A 17,215-nucleotide genomic window follows, 5' to 3' on the forward strand; every position below is an offset into this window, starting at 1 on the left:
TATATATATATATATATATATATATATATATATATATATATATATATATATATATATAAAGCATTCAATGTTTTAGATTTACGTACAAGGTATACAGCAGATCCGTAATTGGGTACAACTACAATTCACTTTAATCGAGTCGACTACTCCAAATACCGCGATGTCTGTGTTGTAACATCATTAAATAATACACTTCACTTTAGAACATACTGCATGACAGTGGAATGTACAACTGAATTCCAAAATCTGAGGACATGAAAGGAAAAGACCATAAAAAGTATTATCAAGGTACTTTTAACTCAAAGATGTATGGATGAGATTATAAATCAGTGTGCAATATATACAACTAAGCTACGTTCAAAAAGCTGTGGGGTTTTTTTTTTTTTTGTTTCTTGTTGAACCATTCATCAATTAATTCCACGCTGCGCATGCCCTACTTTATGTTGTGAGTGACAACGCTACTACGCTTTTACTACTGCATCATTTCACATGACGTAGTTAAGCGTTTTCATGCATGCTTATGGCTGAATTATAAATAATTACATGCGCAAATCAGTACCTGTGTTGTCCTGAGCGGTCGTAGTTGTTCTCTTAGTTGTCATTCCCTTTGCGGGATCAGAGGTTATTCTGGTTGTAAACGGAGTGGTCTTGGAAAGACGAGTATGGGTAGTTTCAAGTGTAGTTGTCTCTCCTGTAGATCCAGAATCATTCGCCAGATATTCATTCAGTAGTCTAATAAGAGGGTAGGGCGGTCCAGTACAGAAACTTCCGTCAAAGTCATCCAAGTCTAGGTTCCAAATCATGGCACCACCGTAACCGTTCTCTTTAATCCACTTAAGCTGTGATGACATGAGAAAACACACCAGATATGATAGGCACATATATGGCGTGAAACGTTTTCCTTATGAAAAAAAAGCTTAGTTCGTATTATTCTTATTTCAAGCCTAATATTAAACTATTTCAAAAAATGGCACGGACAGTACAACACAAGTTCATTAAATGATTTCAGTTAACTGTTTTAATATCCACAAGTCCAAAGTTTCACGTCTTAGCTCGTTCTCAAACTTGAAAATTTATGAACTCAAGGCCAGGGCTGGATGGTATGGAAAGCCGCAGGTACCCGGCGGTGATCACAATTTTTCCCTATATTATTATATAGGCAACAATTAGCGGCTCCGACAACAATTAGCGGCTCCTAAAATGACGGTGATTACAATCTTTCCCTATATTTTTATATGAACTACAATTAGCGGCTCCTACAACAATTAGGGGCTCCTTCTACAATTAGCGGCTCCTAAAACACTTTTAATCTACGGCTCCGTTAATAAAAGTCACAATTTACGGCTCCAGAAACACGTGAAGCTCAGTCTACAAACTACAATCACCGGCTCCTCCGACAGTAACGCCGCTGTAATTTTGATCTCCGTCTTTAGTACCGAACGGAACCAGATTTCAACTCAAAAACGAGATCTACTTAGCTATTATTTCCAGCTCCTACGATAGTAACGCCGCTGATAATCTTGAGCTCCAATTTAACTAACGAACCGAACGAGATTTAAACTCATAAACGAGATTTTAATCACGTGCTGTCATATTCGGAATACTATCATCTTATCCGCATCAGTGTCCTTTACCATTATCGAGCGAAGTGTAGTTTTCAGAATTTGTAACAAGGTATTTTCCATTAGTAAAGAATATTAACTTGTTTTTTTTATACTGCAGATATTTTGCTTAGACTAAAAAGTTCTCATATATCTTTACAACACTGGACAGATCTCTAAATTAAGTATCTCATGGGTGGGTGGGGGTGGAAGAACGTTATTGCGGTATTTTTTAAACTGAGGACACTTTGGCAGGATAATGAGCAAAAGTATCATGAAAGCTTGCTAAGAAAAGATCTATAACTATCATTGGACATTTATCAAAATATAAAATACAGTATTTCTGTTAAAATTTATTGTTTGAAAGCAGGTGTTAAGAACTATCATAGTCATAAGCAGATCATCAGATAACCTACCTGGGAATGTGATTGTGTCATTTGAACAAACTTTACATGAATTCGCTCACTTAAGTGGTGTGTGATGACTCCCACAAATTTGTTTAATGGCTCACATATGAACATGCACCTTGCACAGTATAAATTTTTTTAGCCATTTCAGCCTTAAACTTAATGTTTAAGTGCTCGGAACAACTTAACTGGTAGAGGTATTACAGTGCAAGTAACTATCAGCATGTGGTTGAAAGTGGCAACAGAGTTACAAAGGAAACAAAAAGTTTCAATAAATATAATTTCATGTGAAGTGGATGGTTAAAATGTTGGCTTTAATTTATTTACTAAGATTGCAGTTATTGTAAAGAATATCTGAAATTGGCATAGGTTAGAAATTAAACCAGTGTATTTTTAGTTAGAAGATGCACTTTGTGCATGAGAGGGCAGATCTGATGTAATATGTTAGGAAAGACCTAAAGATTTTTTTCAATCATATGGAATTAACAGCAAAAATGAGGGCATGCAGGAAGTCCATCTCCAGTAGCAAAACATATACACATTAAGCAGCGAAATGTGTAGCATCAACCAATATTTGTGAAAAATGTAAATCCTTTTAGGAAATAAAGTTGTATATTATTTTCTTTCTTATATCTATGGAATAAAATGCATACATTTTATCAAATCTTTGGAAGAGATTACATTATTGGGACTTGTAAAAAGTAAGGTGAGACAAGTGAATTTTATGAAACTATTTGTCTTGGACGAGTATGTGAAAACAATATTTGATCAGCCCTGATACCCCATTTATTTTCGTAGTTAACAGTGTTTTTGCAAATTTGGTAACAAAATGTAAGAGTGGACTTTTCAGTTCTTAAATTTAGTTCTTCATAAATTTCAATATCATTGCAGTTAAAGTATTACTCCATCTTCCAACTGAAGCTAGGTAATTTCCAGTTCATTTGGTTTCTTTCTTGAGAAAATTACATGGTGTTTGGTCTTCGGGATATTTGAACGCCACACTTAAGCAAAAATCTCCTTTAGTTCACTGTTGACAATTAGTAATAATCTTAATAAGACTTAAAATGGCATACAGTGTAGTTTAACAGTGACTGATGAGACCGGTGTTTCGATACTTCTGTGGCTTCCCATTGGATGCGCGAGGTTATGTGAATAATATTCACTTTGGGTAATTCGATGCAAAATCAATAGTGTATGCTGTCACGTGGGGTCTATTGCGAAGTACTGTCACAACAAATGTTATATACAAGGAGAAAATTAAGCACTGTTTCATTCCGAAGTTTGGAGTTATTCACATTATTGCATTCCAGTTTTAAGTCTATAGACGTATTTTGTGTTGTGCAAGTTTAGATATTTTTAGACAGGAAAAACATTTGTTTGGACTGTTCAGTGTAAATAGAAAGCGCTCATTATTTGGACTTAAATATTAGTCTGGAACTGTTATTGAAGGAATTCAGGACAACGCCATCTTGACAACTACAAAGTTCTTGGAGGACCAGTACATTTCCGGTTTTGAAATTTATGAGGAACATTTCTATCATTTAGGACTTTCACAGACCAGTATAAGGACTAGCTTGGATTCACTTCATAATACTTTATGTTCCTTTCATATTTTTTATTTATAACTTTGATAATTAAACTGTTCAGTTTTATAAAATTTGTTGTTTTTGCTTCTTTTCTGTTACTTAAGTTTGCAATCATTGAGACGTAACAGAAACTTGGGGCCTAACTGGGGATATGAATTTCACAGAAATTGAAATTGTTTTGAAATTTAAGTTATCTTAGTCCCAAATATTTCTGACTTTACATAGTGAAACCAACAAGCTTTTACGATATAAACTAAAGTGGAGAATTGTACTTTAAATCCTTGCCAGGAACAATCAGTCTTTGAAAGAGGACGAATTGCTCCAACGTTCCAGACAATATCTTTCCTGTGCAAAGCCATATTTGTTAAAACATGAAATAAAAAATATTTTGGTTTAAATTTGGTAGAGAAGAATATTTTGGACAAAAGTGCTTTGACTCTAGCTCAAACCTGCAAGTTATGAAATTGAAATTAAAATTCAAGAACAAAATAAAGTTAAGAAAGCTTGAAAAAGAGGAAAGAGATAAACAAATGCAAATTCAAAAAGAAGAGAAAGAAATGGAGAAGAAATGACAAATGTAAAAGGAAGAAAAAGAAATAAAAATACAAATGCAGGAAAAAGAAAGGGAGATGCAAATGCAGGAAAAAGAGAGAGACAGATACAAAAATATGAGTTACAAATGAAACTGCAATTACAGAAAGATGTGATGTGATTTGGATTTTTAACATAGTTTTAACAATTTTCAGTCATATCGCTACGATATCTGCTATGTGGCAGTTTATAGTGATGTCTAGCACTGGGGCGTCATGCCGCAGACATGTAGCATGATGTCCCACTCAGTCACATTATCCTGACACCAGGCCGACCAGTCCTAACACTAACCTCTTAATGCTGAGTGTCAAGCGAGGCAGCTATTAGTACCATTTTTGTAAGTCTTAGGTATGACTCGGCCGGGGATCGAACCCACGACCTCCCGCATCCCAGGCGGACGCTCTAACCACTAGACCACCAGAGCAGTATTACAGAAAGAAGAGCAGTACCTAAACCTGTAGTGATACTCACATTACAAGGGACAACAATCTCACATTTCTCCTGCAACCGATAAGGATTTGAAACCAATCCTTTGAGCCACATGTTCAGTGTCATAGTTTAACACCAAAATTACCATCAGAGATTCAACATTTTGACTACAAATTTAACTTGAACCCCACCAGTGGTCCTGGAAAACTTGAAACAATGTCACATCAAGTCATACCTGTATGAAATCAATAGGAAGGTGATTCATTTTCTCAGAAATGGAGAGTATTATAATCATTATGTCTTAATCCGTGACAGACTAGACAAGACTACAGCACAGATAGAACCTGACCCGGTACTCACTATCTGCATTTGCATTACTAGTTATATGATTCCACAAATCTCACAATACAACAGAAATCCAATAGTCGGATGACATCAACAAGCTTCTATCTAATGTAAAAAAATTAAAATATATTAAATGAAAGTCAGAAAGCTTCTGTAAGAACCAGAAAGAATATGTTTATGTTGAGAAAACAACCAGAAACCTGTCGCTGTCACTGCAATCTGGACAGTTCATCAAGCAAAGAGCACATGTCAACAAGGTAGTCACATGATACAACAAAACATAGTTATTTTTTTAATAAATATATACAGAATTCTGTGTTCTTTCATTGTAGTTTCTTTATTACGAACAGTTTACAACTTTATTTTTCATTTCATATTTTTTTTTGTTTCTACATCTGAAATGGGTTATTACTGACATCATGTGACAACTGGACCTATGATGTCATGAATATGTTGGTTGTGATATTTGTGTACCCATGCGACTAGCAATGCAAATGGTGAGTATCAGGTCAAATTTCATGAACGCCATAGTTTCATCTTATCTTTCAGCAGAGTAAAGACATAATTATTCTAATACTTGCATTTTCTGAGAAAATAAATAATTTTCATATCGGTTTCATGTAGGTATGCCTCGGGGTAACAGCATTAAGTTTGCTAGGCCATCTGGTATGCGGCTACGCTTTGCCGACAACATGTTGGTGTCTTGTGATGCTAGACTGGTTTTCAAACCTTTCATGTCAGACAAAATATCAATATCAAGCTGACTGTGAAACAACCAGTCTTCTAATCTAATCCAGTGAGTGTTAAGATTGACTCAACAACTATAATTATGGTAACCACCCTAATGATCCATACTGCAACCTCCAAATATTCTGGGCAGAACTCAATAAATATAATTCACAATCAGTTACAACTCAATTACGTAATTGTTTCTGTCATCAAGTAGTTGCAAACTTTCCTGACTTGCATCAACATTTGCAAACTTCAAGGAATTTTCATGTTCAGAAAAGAAATTATCATTTCTTCCAACTTTTTCCAAATTTCCTAGTAGCATGGGAGCCCTGTATACTTCTTCAATCGTATATGTATCGGTAATGAAGTCAATATTAACATTCTGGCATATTTAAGAGCTTGATGCAATGACAACATCTACTGGGAAGTCTTATTATATATAATCTTGTGACAAAAAGTGTTAATTTGTTTTGATGAAAGAAAAATTGGCTGATGTAGATTCTACTTGCACTTGTGTCAATAGCTGATGAACTTGTATTCCCCGTTAAGTCAGCCTTTATTATTAAACGACAATTACACTGACTTAGACTAATGAATGCCTTTAGATGTGACATTACAAGTCTTTAATCATGCTTGATTATCTTGGTTTTTCTGTATGACAAATTACATTTTATTATATGGCAATCACATAGGGAGGACTGTGTGCGAGAATAAAAACTTTTTCTTGCATCTCACTCTCTCAGCTCCTCTCTCCGAATTGTATTTATTGTTACCTTAACATAATGTCATTATTCATAAGACCATAGTTATTATAATTGTACAATATTTGCTTTTAATTTCTTGGTATATGCTAGTGATGTGATTTGATAATTAGATTCATTCTTAAGCACATGATGTAAAAAGCAAACATTTTATTTGTCATGGTAGTAAAGATAATAACTGTATGGATAATAATTATAATTCAATTTAATTTGTTCTGTTACATCTGATGATACAGTTTTGTAATCACTTCTGACAAAACAAAGTTTTTAGTAGTATAAAAGTCTTCGGCTGCATTTGGTATCTGATAAGTCTCTGTTGCTTCTTGTATAATTCTAACAAAATCTGGATCAAGTTCTGTATAATTATTTTGACACAGTTCCTTCAGGTCCTGAATTTCCTCTGTCATTGGTGCTTAACAGTTCTCTGCTCCTGAAAAAAATTTGTATTAAGATTAAATTGTATTGATGTAGTTAAACCAGCATTAACAGCCACATTCACCATGAATATATTCCATCCCTGACATAGAGCAGCATTTTTTTTTAAATGCTTCTTATAACTGACTTGTTAAAATAAACCTGTCTTAAGAGACCATATTCTTTAAAGCCTTTGAAATAACAGCTTACAACAGGTTCAAATGCATTGTTTGGTTACAATATAAAAATAATAAATGTAGAAAAGCCGCTGTAAATTACTATGTATGGTGTAAGTAGATTCCCTTCATTTTTTATTCAACATTTTAGAGAAAAAAACCCTGTAATTTTAGTACACGAAATAATATTGACACCAGGAGGAGCATATGAACAAATTCTACACGTCCATTCAAACAAGTTATCGAGTCTCTTATTTCACAGAGAACACCAGCAGTTATCTTTGTCAGAAGAAAGTGTAGTTTCTCAAACCAACAAAAGTTAAAATGACCTGGATCATTTTATTCTTCCAACTGATTGGGAGCTTGCCGACCAAGTGTGCAGGCTACATAAAACAGTACGAGCTTATTATGCAAAATGAAAACATTCAAAAGATGTTGCCTCTTTTATTTTTGCAGCATAAATCAGTATTTAACACTTGCTATCCAATGGCAGTCAACAGAATAATAGGTTGTTATTTCTAAAAGCCCATATTTTAAAAAGAGATATGGATATCAATGTGTCCTTCCTTCACAAACTGTTGATATTTCAAAATGACAATAGATCATTCGGAAAAGAGTTCAGCCCATTTGGTACAAATTTTGTACCATGCCATTAACTACATCCATGTTTTGTTGATGTTCCACAGTCCTACCATGTCTCTTAGATGTTTCTGAATGAGCAGTACATATACAAACTGCAGACACAGCTTGGAATAGTGATACAGAGTACATGTATTTTGACGTCTATTAAAAATGATGACTCAGATGTGATCATAGAAGAAATGTTTTTAAGAAAATGTAAATTTAGAGAAACAAAGGGGTTTTTTTAAGAAAGAAAAAGGGATCTATTTTTGTGTTTATGTGGTTTGGCATATTTTCATTTCGTGCATGTGTCATACATGTAACAAATACTGCAGGTGTTTTAATCTGGCAATATTAGGAAATTTGCCAAATTAACTTGAACAACTTGTATCATCCTGTTCACTAGAAAAAGAAAATACATGCATAGAATAATAACTATTGTATTACATCCAATCTATCCATACCAATGATATTTTAACTTCTAAGGATTCCAAAAAGTGTATTCTTTCATTACATGTTATGCTTGACAATGCTCACAAGACATTAGATATATAAATGGTTTTTCAAACGTCAGACCTGAAACAATAATACTGACCCAAATGTACATGTGATTGTGACGCAAATGTATATATGTGATGATGGCCCACATTTATGTGATGGTAACCCAAATGTATATGTGATGGTGACCCAAATTTATATGTGATGGTGACCCAAATGTATATGTGATGATGACCCAAATGTGGTGTGACAGAGTTCCAAATGTACTTGTGATGATTACCCAAATGTGGTATGGCAATGACCCAGATGTCTGTGATGATGACCCGAATGGGTGTCTCCAAAGATATGGTTAGGACAAGTCAAAAATGAAGCGGGAAGCAACTGCTATACTAATTAATCCAATTTCTGCCATCTTTTCATTTTTTGAAACTCCTACAAGGTATTGAAGTATAACAAGGATTCACATTAATTGTACTTGCATTCATAACTTCATACATATTGAACACTTACAGAGCAAAGTCTCTTATTTTCAATCAGATGAGCATGCTGATCTGAAGTTAGAGGTATTATACCTCAAAGATCTTAAAGAGAAAAAAGTGAAACCAACAAGTAAAATTCAACAAATACTTTATTTTCACAGATAATGTGAAAATTTAAAAGTAGCTTACATTATGAAATATATCCCAAATAGCTCTCACAGATCCAAAAGGAAAAAAGGTGTCCCAAATGAATTACAGTGGTGTTCTAAATTGATTCCAATCTTGAATGTGCTGTAGTTCCAACAGTCTTAAATGTGCCGATGTGATAATCTTATCCATCACAATGATATAATCTAGAATGTCCTTGAAGGAATTCACTCTAATCCTAAAACAGTCCAAAGTATCTGTAAGCACTTTGTTATTTCAGTGAATAAATGAAGTATATAAATCATGTGAAATTACAACTGAACACAACTAAAAGACAGATTTCACTTGAGGGATGTTACAATAGGAATATGTTGTTAACTATGTTGATCACAACCTTTATATAAAATTGATCACAAACTTTATATAAAAACCTAAGACAATAAGAGATATAGGATGTGGGTCCTTTTCCCATCAAATTCGTAAACAAGGTAAGGTCTGTTTACTTTATAGTTTTACTTTTTAGCAAACTACCTGGCAAATGAGAACATTTTTTTCTAATGGACGAAACAATTTTCTGAACTCAAAGCCAGGTAAGCATGTTTACAAATATCATCTCAGATGATAATCTACAATCATGGACAAAAGTTAGCTTTGCAATATCTTGCTTACATATGACCCTTACAATTGTGGACAAGAGTTAAACAATATATACAATATATAGATATACAAAAGGGCACTTGCAATGGTTTCTAACTGACCTGTATTACCCTTCTTTCAATTCAAAACCTGCCTGGTTTACATGTGATGCACCATATATGAAGGCATTTTCATTGCTAAGAAGGCCATCTGCACTGCAGCAACTATGCCATTTCCAGTGCCTGGATTGCCTCTCACTTTTACTGGACACCCTGAAAAGTAGGTTAGTATAATATTATTAGCATCATATACAAAATTTAATAATTTATATCGGCTTTTGTGATGGAAGTTAAAGTTCTCTTTTGCCTTTAAATACTGTCTGTATTTTTACTAATGTACAGGAAATGTACAAGATTTGTTATTTTACTAAATTTTTACAAACTTTATTGGAATCCAACTTACCACATAAACTGGTCATGTAAACTTGTGACATAGTGGTAGTTGCACAAATTGTGTAGTGTACAACAGCATTGTTCTGTTATCAAAAAGACACTGAGAAAATTACTAGTTCACCATGAGAATACTGTAAGTAATATACTTTTTTCCCCTATAATCAGTATTTTCCTTCACCCTCATTTGCACTTCAGAGACCCCCAAATTTTTAATTTGACCCCCAGTTTTGATACCAAAGTTTATTTTTTACTCAGTCTGACCCCCAGTTTTTACACCAAGGAGATTTTTGACTCTCAGTCTTGCACCCCTAGGGGATACACTGCCTATAATACCAAAACCAAATGCCAATACAGTATTTGCTTCAAGGACAATTAAGAAATAATAATTAAGATCGATGAGCAAAACATTCATATGATATGGTTCATAAACGTTCTAAATCTGCCCCTCTTAGCCGTTACTATAGCAGAGATAATGCAAGATTTGTACAAAATAGTAAGCTTTACACGTGTGACACCAGGCCTGCAAACAAATAGATGTATGACTGACCAATCAACCAATTATATCTAGCTTTGCTTACATCCATAGTCCAAGAAGAGATGACATAGCTCAGTTAATCCTGCATTTGAATATCTCATTTACGGTCTTCAAGTAATTCAATTTTTACAGTAACACTTTGTTTTGGCATATAATTTCCTTGTATGGGTGTATAAAACAGTCATTAAAAAAGTATACCCACCTTTAAAATCGTGAGTGTGAACAGGAAGACATAATAAACACTGCAATAAATTTATTCAGTTTACAATTCCAAGTCAAATACATACCTGTCAAGATTTCATTTTAAAAACTGACAATACTGAGATGCCAATTATTCAACATTTTAACTGCAATTACAATAATATATATAAACATGTAATTACTTTATAATTTGCATTATGTGAGTTGATATTGTCTTCATTTACCATGGGATTTAACAACTGTATTGACAAAGTACAAGGCAACTATATCTGGTCATCTATTAGTTATTCCAGCATGTAGCCATATTATCTTCTGCAAAAAACTGAAAATAAGATTACTTAAAAATACATTGTATCACACAAGGCGGGGTAATTTATCCATTGTCAAGATAAACTGTATGTACATAACAAAAATGAAATATAATAAAAAGCTGAAGAATGAACAGAACAAATTTGCATAAACATTCACAGCAGAATCTTCAGCTTTCCCATTAATGTTGCACTTTCACTTAAAATAGGAAACATCTGTTACTAAAATAATGTCTTATAAAATAACTATTTTTACATTTTAGTCCAACTGTAAATAAAATTTATTTAAATCAAGATGTTTTCCCAATGGATGTTATTAGATTTTAGGTCCTTGTGTACGTGTATGTGTGGTATATGCATGTGTATGTTCACTGTGTCATGCAACTTACAAACAGTTCAAGATAAAAACACAGTTCAATATGCTAACTATGGGACATGATTTATGAGTGGTCTAAAATGTACCTTTGGTTTTAAAATTTTAAACCATCATAGGTCTTAAAGGTTCTACCTAGAACTTAATATAATTTTAAGTTTTAAATGTTTGCTATTGCTAATTTGTTTATATGACCATTGGGTTACCTGGGTCACAACTTTAGAAACCTTTGAGACTGCCAGATCATAACCACTTATGTATTTTCTCTGCTACGTTTGTTTTGGTGCTTTAAGGTATAATAACGAAGGTCAGTTAATTAGTGCTGTGGCAACTGGAGTCAAGTGTCTTGCCAAGAACAGACTGGTCCTATGGTAAGATACAAAACCCACCCCTTTATGGACCTGAGTCTGGCACACTAACCACTGAATGTGGCTTTATGTATGTACATATGTATGTATGTATGTATGCATACATACCTATCAATACATCCATGTATGCCAATACCATAAGATGTCAATTTATCATACCCATCTGAAAAAAGGAAATATAACATCAGGAAAATATTGAAATAAAGAAACATGTATATTTCAAGACTTAAAAGTGTGCAGCATAGCAACATTGTCCCTATCTTTTTCCCACTTTTGAAAAACACCATATATTCATACCCATGACCCTAGACTGGACTTACAAAGAAGGGGGGAAAATGAAATTCTGATAGAGCTGTATACATCATATAAACTCCAATCATATCCCAAACTTTGACATTTCTGTTTTCAACATTATGTACTAGGTGTATGACAATATATAACTCTGTAAATTTGATATATAATTACATACAGGTAAAACCCTTTATAATGCGTTGCTCACGGGTCCAAAGAATAACATCACAATATAAGCTGGATCGAGTTAACAAATTTTTTGAAAAACTTCCCTACAGAAAATGTGCATTGAAAGTTCAATGTCATCAATTTTAACTAACCTCTTGATCATATAAATCTGCTAGGGATAAGAATAATTGATTTTTCTGATAGCATGTATTTAGATGTTAAAAAGAGAGGTCACCTTATATTAAAAAAATGGGAGCCATGCTGCGATTGTGTTATAAGCAGAATCACGTTATAATGAAGCAAACAGTCAGATATATTCAGCAAAAGATACATTCCATGCCTGAAAGGTTACATAGTTACAATTCCTTTCTTTGTCTCACAAAATGCTGATTTTTTAAGTATAACATCTATAATCACATATCACATGGCATGGTGGGAAAACCTATTTTATAAAGGAATATTTTTACCAAGAATATATAGGAAGGAAATAATTTTACCAATAATTTTCTTTAGAACTGTACAAATGCCACATCAACTATGATGTGACAGGAAGAAATGTTACATATCATACAATGCTGTGCCATTCAACTGCAAGCCATCTCTCACAGAATGCATGTAATAACATTTTTTTTATATGGCAATCATTTTTTTTACTAACCAATATGCCTTATATAGTTTGGACCCTGCAAGAGATAAGTACACTGACCATAAAAAACCATTTCAAAATTAAAATGTACCAGACACATACAAAATACAGTCCTTGATAAAAATGTGAAAACATCTGAAACCACGCTTTAGAAGTGGAAATGTCTGAATAAGACTGAACCATTTTAAAAGCTTATACTAACATCAAATTTTCTGATTAATTACCTATACAATGGTTTGGGGTGTACTGAGAAGAAATGCCATAAATTAAACAAGCTATATAAATAGCACTATCTGTTGAAAAATACCAATTGACAAACTGTCATAAGTAGGTAAAATATCCATGTGCTACATTTCATGACTAAGTCACACACTCCCTGAAAATTCAAAATATAATTGTGACACACAAAAATGGGACAAATGCTAAATGAGACTAATGTAAACCATGTATGAAAAGCCTTATTTTTTAAAACAAATAACCGACAATCACTCTGCTTTATTATGATACTCTTTTATTGACCTATATTATAGATAGATTTCCCAACCAAACTGATGTAACATCATAATTAGAGGACTTTTTCACATGTAATCTAACGCTAACAGTAATCAAATATACCCTATTATCAAGTGACCCATCTAAAGAGATTTCATTTTTAAGAAACAAATTTATTGCAATATTTCATGTTTGCATGGGATGCAATTTATGTGAATACTTGTTAAAAAGATTTGCAATACTGTCCACTGTAACTCACTTTACCGATATATTGTTTTTGATGCAGCCTTCTTCTCTTTCTCCATTCCACATCATTCTTATCTAGTTCTTGTACAATTCCATCAGCAAATTCTCTGCAAATCAAATAGTAATGTGCAGTTTGTATTATCAATGTGGTCTTTATTCATTGATAAAATAAAGTGTAACAGAAAATAAAAAAAGGCAAACAAAATAAAATCATTTTGCTAACAATGAAAATCAATACAAAAGATAAAACAAAACATAGGATGCCTCATATAGTGCAATCATTCAGCATGAATAATTGCTATAGCAAGCATAAATTCTTACGTGTTTAAAATTGTCCTAAAATAATGTACAGCAACTTGGTTATGTCACCAAGGAACATCCTGCCAACTTCTTTTAGGACTTCACAAACAATTTTCTAGGTTGATAGTTGGGAATAAAACCTTAATGAATACTAAAGTTGGGAATTCTTCCTGATACAAAAAGATTGGAAACTAACAGTATATAGTATTTACATTGCAATTATGGCTGTATTTGGGCACAGAAGACCACCCCACCCCACCCACCCCACAAAATTGCTGCACCTTGCACAATATAAACCCAGTGTATTTCCTAGTGGTAATAATGAAAAATCCAATGGAAATTGTATCCTAATATTTTGCATTCTGCAATGAATGCAGTAATGGCCTTATCAAACGTGGGGCCCAATTTGAATCAATTTGGCAGGGCCCCTGCTTTTAAATGAAGGGCCATCGATGTGCACAGCATTTGGAAATAAACTTTTGATGTCAGCCCTGAATGAATGTACACATTTTATTTTATCATGAAATAATGCACAACTTTCGTGCAAATAAAAATTATATCTTTAAGTCACCTGGCTAAATCCCTACACACAGGCCCATTTCATAACAGTGAAAAAAACATTACAACACAAAATACCATAACAATACTTTACAAAAACGTTTATTATTTCTGCAAAGCATTTATACTGTTTGTGATCAAGCCATTAAAAAAACTCCAACCTGACAAACTTAATGACTTTTACTGACTGAAATTTGTATTACTGCCCCGCTCCCCCCATATCAAAGTATATGCAATGAGGGACAAATACAAACACATACATGTGCCATTATGATACAAATACTGAGATTATTTGCGATAATGATAATATTATTATCATCACCACTACTGAAAAGATAATAGAAGCACCATAGTATTAATAATAATAATAATAATAATAATAATAATAATTTGTACTTGGTGTAAATTTCAATATCAACATGATGGTGGGTGTTTTGGTACAAATGGGACAAAACAAAAAAAGAACGTAATTGCAATTCACCCATGTCAGTATCTATAATTTACCATAATGTGATTTCTGGTTTGTATCATGCATGTATACATAAAACATGCTGCAGACAGGAAGTTATATCAGCAGTTAAGACCAATGAAATGCCAAGGTACAAAATGCATGATACAAGAAAGTTTATTTAATGAACACAGCAAAGACAACATAAAAGTACTAACTCAGGGCCAGCTATTATACAGACATATACAGTCATTTGAACAAATTTCAATACCACATTCACACTGTGACTGATTAATCTGATATTCCTTTTTAAAGGAATGTCTATAGTAAAGGTTACTCACTCTTTCATTGAGGCACGACAATCACTTTTCAGAAAGTCATGAGTATCAGTTGAACATAGACAAAGTAAAGCAGATTTGCAAGTGCTGCCTTGAATATTAAGGGGGAAATAACTGACCCATGTCCCCCATACTAAAGACAATTGTGGAAATATATTGAAATGAAAGGATACAATAACCCTATTATTTGTGCGAGTACATTACGACATAATGGAAATGTACAGAATTATTTAAAGCTTACAGAATATTATAAACCACATCATTCCTGTTGAGTAAAAACAAGCAAATAAGCACAAAGTGTTACAATAATATTAGGTGTTTAATGCAAACGTTAAGCCATTCGTGATATTTCTTAAACTGAATAAGGGGCTGGTGTTCTGTGCTTTTACTTACATACAAATAATATAGAGCCTGAGGCAAAGAAAAACAGTGCCCAATGGCGTGATGATATACCTATTAGCATATGCTAGTGTGTATGTTTTGGAGTTTTAACGTAGCTTTAGGAATTATTCAGTTTATTGTGATGTCTAGCACTGGGGCATCATGCCACAAATATATCCCACCCAGTCACATAATCCTAACACCAGACTGACCAGTCCTAACACTAACCTCTTAATGCTGAGCGTCTAGCGAGGCAGCTGTTACTATCCTTCTTACAAATCTCTGGTATGAATCGGCCGGGCTTCGAACCCGCGACTTCCCGCATCCGAGATGGACACTAACCCCTAGGCCACTGGAGCGGTCTTGCCCATTCTAGTTAACGACTAGTTAAATATAAAGAGACAAAAATCATCAATTATTACACCATTTGGTTAGAAAGCTGTTTACTCACGAGTTCATTTGAAGAATTTCAATTTAAATCCAACCTACGCGATAAGCTCCAACTCACTACACCCTTCCATGAGATACGTAATTTCGAGGTCTTTCATGTATTATACTACAGTACAGATCACAGGGGCTGTTGGTGTAATTATGATATTTATTTATAATATACCTGCCTAAAACGTTTATATTTATAATTATTCGTTTATTGGAAAAAAAAAATACCTTGCATTGAATGATATTGGATGACTGGCCTTCACTCTTCTAAAACATAAATCGATAATTCTCCATCTTCTAAGATACAACACACTTATGCGGATAAGACGATGGTATTCCGAATATGTCATCACGTGATTAAAATCTCGTTTATGAGTTTAAATCTCGTTCGGTTCGTTAGATAAATTGGAGCTCAAGATTATCAGCGGCGTTACTATCGTAGGAGCTGGAGATAATAGCTTAGTAGATCTCGTTTTTGAGTTGAAATCTCGTTCGAATCTCGTTCGGTACTAAAGACGGAGATCAAAATTACAGCGGCGTTACTGTGGAAGGAGCCGGCGATTGTAGTTTGTAGACTGAGCTTCACGTGTTTCTGGAGCCGTAAATTGTGATTTTTATTAACGGAGCCGTAGATTAAAAGTGTTTTAGGAGCCGCTAATTGTAGAAGGAGCCGCTAATTGTTGTAGGAGCCGCTAATTGTAGTTTCTATTAAAATATAAGGAAAGATTGTAATCACCGTCATTTTAGGAGCCGCTAATTGTTATCGGAGCCGCTAATTGTTGCCCATATAATAATATAGGGAAAAATTGTGATCACCGCCGGGTACCTGCGGCTTTCCATAGGATGGAGATGTGTGTGTGTGTGTGTGTGTGTGTGTGAATGAATTGGATTTTTAACGTAGATAACAAATTTCAGTCATATCGCTACGATGCCTGCAGTGTGGCAGTTTATAGTGATATTTAGCACTGGGACATCATGCCGCAGACATTTAGCATGATGTCCCACCCAGTCACATTATCCTGACACCAGGCCAACCAGGCCCAACACTAACCTCGTAATGCTGAGCGCCAAGCGAGGCAAGTGTTAGTACCATTTTTATGTCTTTAGTATGACTCGACCGGGGCTAGAACCACGACCTCCCGCACCCGAGACGGACGCTCTAACCACTAGGCCACCGGCGCTGTCTGGGGTAGTGGGAGAGGAGAGTGAAAGCAGAATGTAAACATTTGCACCTCGACAATGTTTCTAT

General features: G+C 34.1%; 3 protein-coding genes across 10 annotated transcripts in view; 1 reads left to right on the top strand and 2 right to left on the bottom strand.

The window, feature by feature from the left end:
* Window positions 1-17,215, top strand: part of LOC149795543 (uncharacterized) — a 231,708-nt gene that overhangs the window by 70,117 nt on the left and 144,376 nt on the right. The gene's annotated exons all lie outside the window — the stretch shown is intronic.
* LOC149795545 (acidic mammalian chitinase-like) overlaps window positions 1-17,215 on the bottom strand; it is a 59,462-nt gene that overhangs the window by 7,791 nt on the left and 34,456 nt on the right. For all 3 annotated transcript variants that reach the window (XM_089965364.1, XM_089965362.1, XM_089965363.1), the window contains one exon: window positions 560-839. In XM_089965364.1, coding sequence (XP_089821490.1) covers window positions 560-839 — 280 coding nt within the window. The remainder of the gene's footprint in view (window positions 1-559; window positions 840-17,215) is intronic.
* LOC149795546 (uncharacterized) lies at window positions 6,640-16,791 on the bottom strand. Of its 6 annotated transcripts, none has more exons than XM_089965365.1 (5): window positions 16,195-16,791; window positions 13,522-13,610; window positions 11,769-11,823; window positions 9,546-9,695; window positions 6,640-6,882 (listed from the first exon to the last, which is right to left on the bottom strand). In XM_089965365.1, the coding sequence occupies exons 1-4, from the start codon at window positions 16,314-16,316 to the stop codon at window positions 9,551-9,553; spliced, it is 411 nt and encodes a 136-aa protein (XP_089821491.1). In that variant the 5' UTR covers window positions 16,317-16,791; the 3' UTR covers window positions 6,640-6,882; window positions 9,546-9,550. The 6 variants fall into 6 exon arrangements, 2 of the variants coding, with proteins under 2 accessions (XP_089821491.1, XP_089821493.1); XR_016422344.1 differs by lacking the exon at window positions 6,640-6,882 and adding an exon at window positions 15,757-15,911 and having other exon boundaries at window positions 9,635-9,695; window positions 13,517-13,610; window positions 16,195-16,279; XM_089965367.1 differs by lacking the exon at window positions 9,546-9,695.

This window comes from Sinohyriopsis cumingii, chromosome 7 (assembly GCF_028554795.1).
Source record: "Sinohyriopsis cumingii isolate HCF-2022 chromosome 7, ASM2855479v2, whole genome shotgun sequence".
Taxonomy (NCBI): Eukaryota; Metazoa; Mollusca; class Bivalvia; order Unionida; family Unionidae; genus Sinohyriopsis; species Sinohyriopsis cumingii.

Excerpts from the sequence above, each read along its gene's own strand:
- LOC149795546 (XM_089965365.1), bottom strand. The coding sequence starts at position 16,316 with ATGACATATTCGGAATACCATCGTCTTATCCGCATAAGTGTGTTGTAT. Across the intron at positions 13,611-16,194 it reads CCAATATCATTCAATGCAAG|AGAATTTGCTGATGGAATTG; the intron begins GTATTTTTTTTT and ends TTTGATTTGCAG. Across the intron at positions 9,696-11,768 it reads ATACATGGATGTATTGATAG|GGTGTCCAGTAAAAGTGAGA; the intron begins GTATGTATGCAT and ends CCTACTTTTCAG.